The following is a 2,630-nucleotide window of genomic DNA, read 5'->3' as shown; positions in this document are numbered from 1 at the left end:
CCGAGAAGGCGATGCTGGTGATGGGACCGGAGTGTCCCGGGAAGTTGGCCACGTTGGTGCGTTCCTGAGGGAAAAGGCAGTTGGAGACAGGCTGCCAGGAGGGAACTGCAGCAGCTTTATAGCTGGGAGAACAGGGAGAGGAGCTGGAGGTGGGATCCCGGCAGCCCAGTGGCTGTGGCCGGGCTGGATCCATGGGCAGCACCGGGGCAACTCGATGCTCTTACATCTCTTTTCCAACCTCACTGATTCCATCTGAACCCCCAGGAGCCCCCTACAAGCTTTTTGGGGTTGGAATCTCCAAATTCCTTGGATTGAACCCTCTGCTGGGCACCAAACCACACCCCTCCCCCCCCAAGGATGCTGCCTCCCCATCCCCTCCCCTCGCACACCCAGAGCTGGTTCTACCTTCAGATCCCAGATCTTGATCTGAGAGTCCATCGTTCCCGTTCCAAAAATGAGCCCATCCGGGTGGAACTGGGCGCAGGTGAGAGCTGCAGAGACACAGGAATTGCGTTGGGCAGAAGCTCTTCCCTGGGAGGGTGCTGAGGCGCTGGCACAGGGTGCCCAGAGAAGCTGTGGCTGGCCCATCCCTGGCAGGGTTCAAGGCCAGGTTGGACACAGGGGCTTGGAGCAACCTGCTCCAGTGGAAGGTGTCCCTGCCCGGGGCAGGGGTTGGAAATGGAGGAGCTTTGAGGTCCCTTCATCCCAAACCATTCCACGATTCGGAGGATTGGGAAGGATTTCTTTGTTACCAGCCCTCCCCATCAGGTTCTAGTGAGCTCCAGGACATCAGGGACCCAGAGGCAGGAAAATCCCTTCTCCACAAGCTCCCAACAGGGTTGGGATCCTCATCTCCATCCTTACCACAGCCAGAGCTCTCATCTGTCACCTTGGTGAGGACACGGCCTGTCTGGATGTCCGAGAAAGCCCAGTACTGGAGGAGAAGGAGAACGTGGTGAGTACGTGGAGATGAGGAGCAGGAGGAAGGTTCTGTGGGCTGGGCTGGGTCTCACCTGGTCATCTGAGGAGCTGAGGAGGTAGTCACCCGTCGCATGGAGGCTCAGCCCGGTCACAGAGCCCTCATGGGCACGGACAACCTGCACACACGAGGCATTGGGGACAGACCAGATCCGGATGGTGGCATCTGGAGAGGCTGAGAACACCAGATCCTGGGCAGGGAAGAAGGACGATGGTTGACATCAAAAGATCTTCACCTCTTTGTTGTCTGAGTGAGGTGGAGACCCCACCAGAACAGAAAAGGGACCAGACAAGCCCATCTGGAGCAGTCTGGCTGTGAGGGAAGAGGAACACACCTGGGATGGGTGGAACACAACACTGGTAACCTTCTTGGAATGCCCCTTGAGTGTTGCCAGGATCTGCTCCGAGCTCTTGTCAAAGACAATGACGTTTTTATCAGCCCCACCTGGAAACCAAAGCAGAGAGTGGGGAGAGATGGGACTCTGTGGCCAACCAGGTCCACGTCCACCTCCTTTCCTGCTTCCACCACTCATGAGAACCCCTCATGCCCTTTGTCCCAACTCCATCCCTCAAAAGCCCAGAGATAGGGACCTGCTGCCAGGCACTGGAAGCTCTCAAGTGCCACCACACAGTCCCAGCAAGCAGAGGAGGGTTCCTTACCAGTGAGGATCTTGTTGGTGTCAGAAGGACAGAGGTCCAAGGCCAGGATCCCTGGAATGCTGGCGCTGTGCAGCCCCTAGGTGAGGTGGGAGGACACCAGGTGAATGCCACAAGCATGGAAACAGCCCCAGAAGGAGCTGGGAAGCTCCTGATGATGCTCCAGGAGCTCCTTCACCATGAGAGCAAGAGCTTGTGGAGCATCTCCCCAGCACAGAGAGCCACAACCACCTCCATGCTCTGCCCAGCAGCAGATGTGTCCCTTATGGATGTGGTGAAGCACCACAGGAGGGACCAGCTCCACGGGGAAGGTTCTGGAGGCCTCACTGGCACCATGGCACTCACCACGTGTGAAGCAACCTGCCGGTACTTGCTGAGCTCCTCCGGCTTCACCAGCTCCTCTGGGACTGTCTTCCCTCTCTGCAGAAGGGAAACGGGATGGGGATGGACATCAGCACCTCCTGGAGCCCATCACGTACGCGCTGTGGTGTCTTTAGGGTGGAAAGGAGCCACTCACCTTCTTACGCTCCGTGGTGAGCACCGTGGCCTTGTCTTGGAGCTGTGGAAGAGAAGGGTGGTCACAGATGGACCGGGATGGAGCAGAAGAGGTGCTGGTGCTGGCTCCAGCAGCACAAGAGGTGTTTTACCTTCTGGATGATCTCTGGGGTCATGCCAGCCAGCTCTCCCAGATCCATGGATTCCCCAGCTCCCTGCAGGGGACACAGGAAGGGTTGGTGCCCCCAGCGGAGGGACAGGGCGGGAATGAGTGGGGAAGGGCGGGATAAGGAGGGAGAAGAGCCAAGCTGGGAGCGGGGGCACTCACGGCCACGTTGGGCTGGGAGGATGGCACCGTCTGCGGCACGATGAGCCCGGCCTGAGGCTTCAGGGTAGCCAGAGCTGGGGAGCAGGGAGGCCAGGGATAAGGAATGGGAATGGGAAAGGAGACAGAGCCCAGTGCAGGGAGCCCAACCACAGCACCCAGCGCCCAGTGCAAT

General features: G+C 58.9%; 1 protein-coding gene across 1 annotated transcript in view; it reads right to left on the bottom strand.

Moving 5' to 3' along the window:
- PRPF19 (pre-mRNA processing factor 19) overlaps positions 1-2,532 on the bottom strand; it is a gene marked incomplete at both ends in the record, with an annotated part of 3,186 nt that extends 654 nt beyond the window's left edge. The window contains 10 exons of the mRNA XM_010016993.1: positions 2-64; positions 406-491; positions 865-934; positions 1,014-1,169; positions 1,314-1,423; positions 1,639-1,714; positions 1,981-2,055; positions 2,153-2,194; positions 2,283-2,345; positions 2,459-2,532. Of these exons, the coding sequence (XP_010015295.1) occupies positions 2-64; positions 406-491; positions 865-934; positions 1,014-1,169; positions 1,314-1,423; positions 1,639-1,714; positions 1,981-2,055; positions 2,153-2,194; positions 2,283-2,345; positions 2,459-2,532 (815 nt within the window). The remainder of the gene's footprint in view (position 1; positions 65-405; positions 492-864; positions 935-1,013; positions 1,170-1,313; positions 1,424-1,638; positions 1,715-1,980; positions 2,056-2,152; positions 2,195-2,282; positions 2,346-2,458) is intronic.
- Positions 2,533-2,630: the final 98 nt, after the last annotated feature.

Source organism: Nestor notabilis, unplaced genomic scaffold (assembly GCF_000696875.1).
Source record: "Nestor notabilis isolate BGI_N333 unplaced genomic scaffold, ASM69687v1 scaffold24926, whole genome shotgun sequence".
In the NCBI taxonomy this organism is placed as follows: Eukaryota; Metazoa; Chordata; class Aves; order Psittaciformes; family Psittacidae; genus Nestor; species Nestor notabilis.
This window is presented reverse-complemented; position numbering and strand designations above follow the sequence as displayed.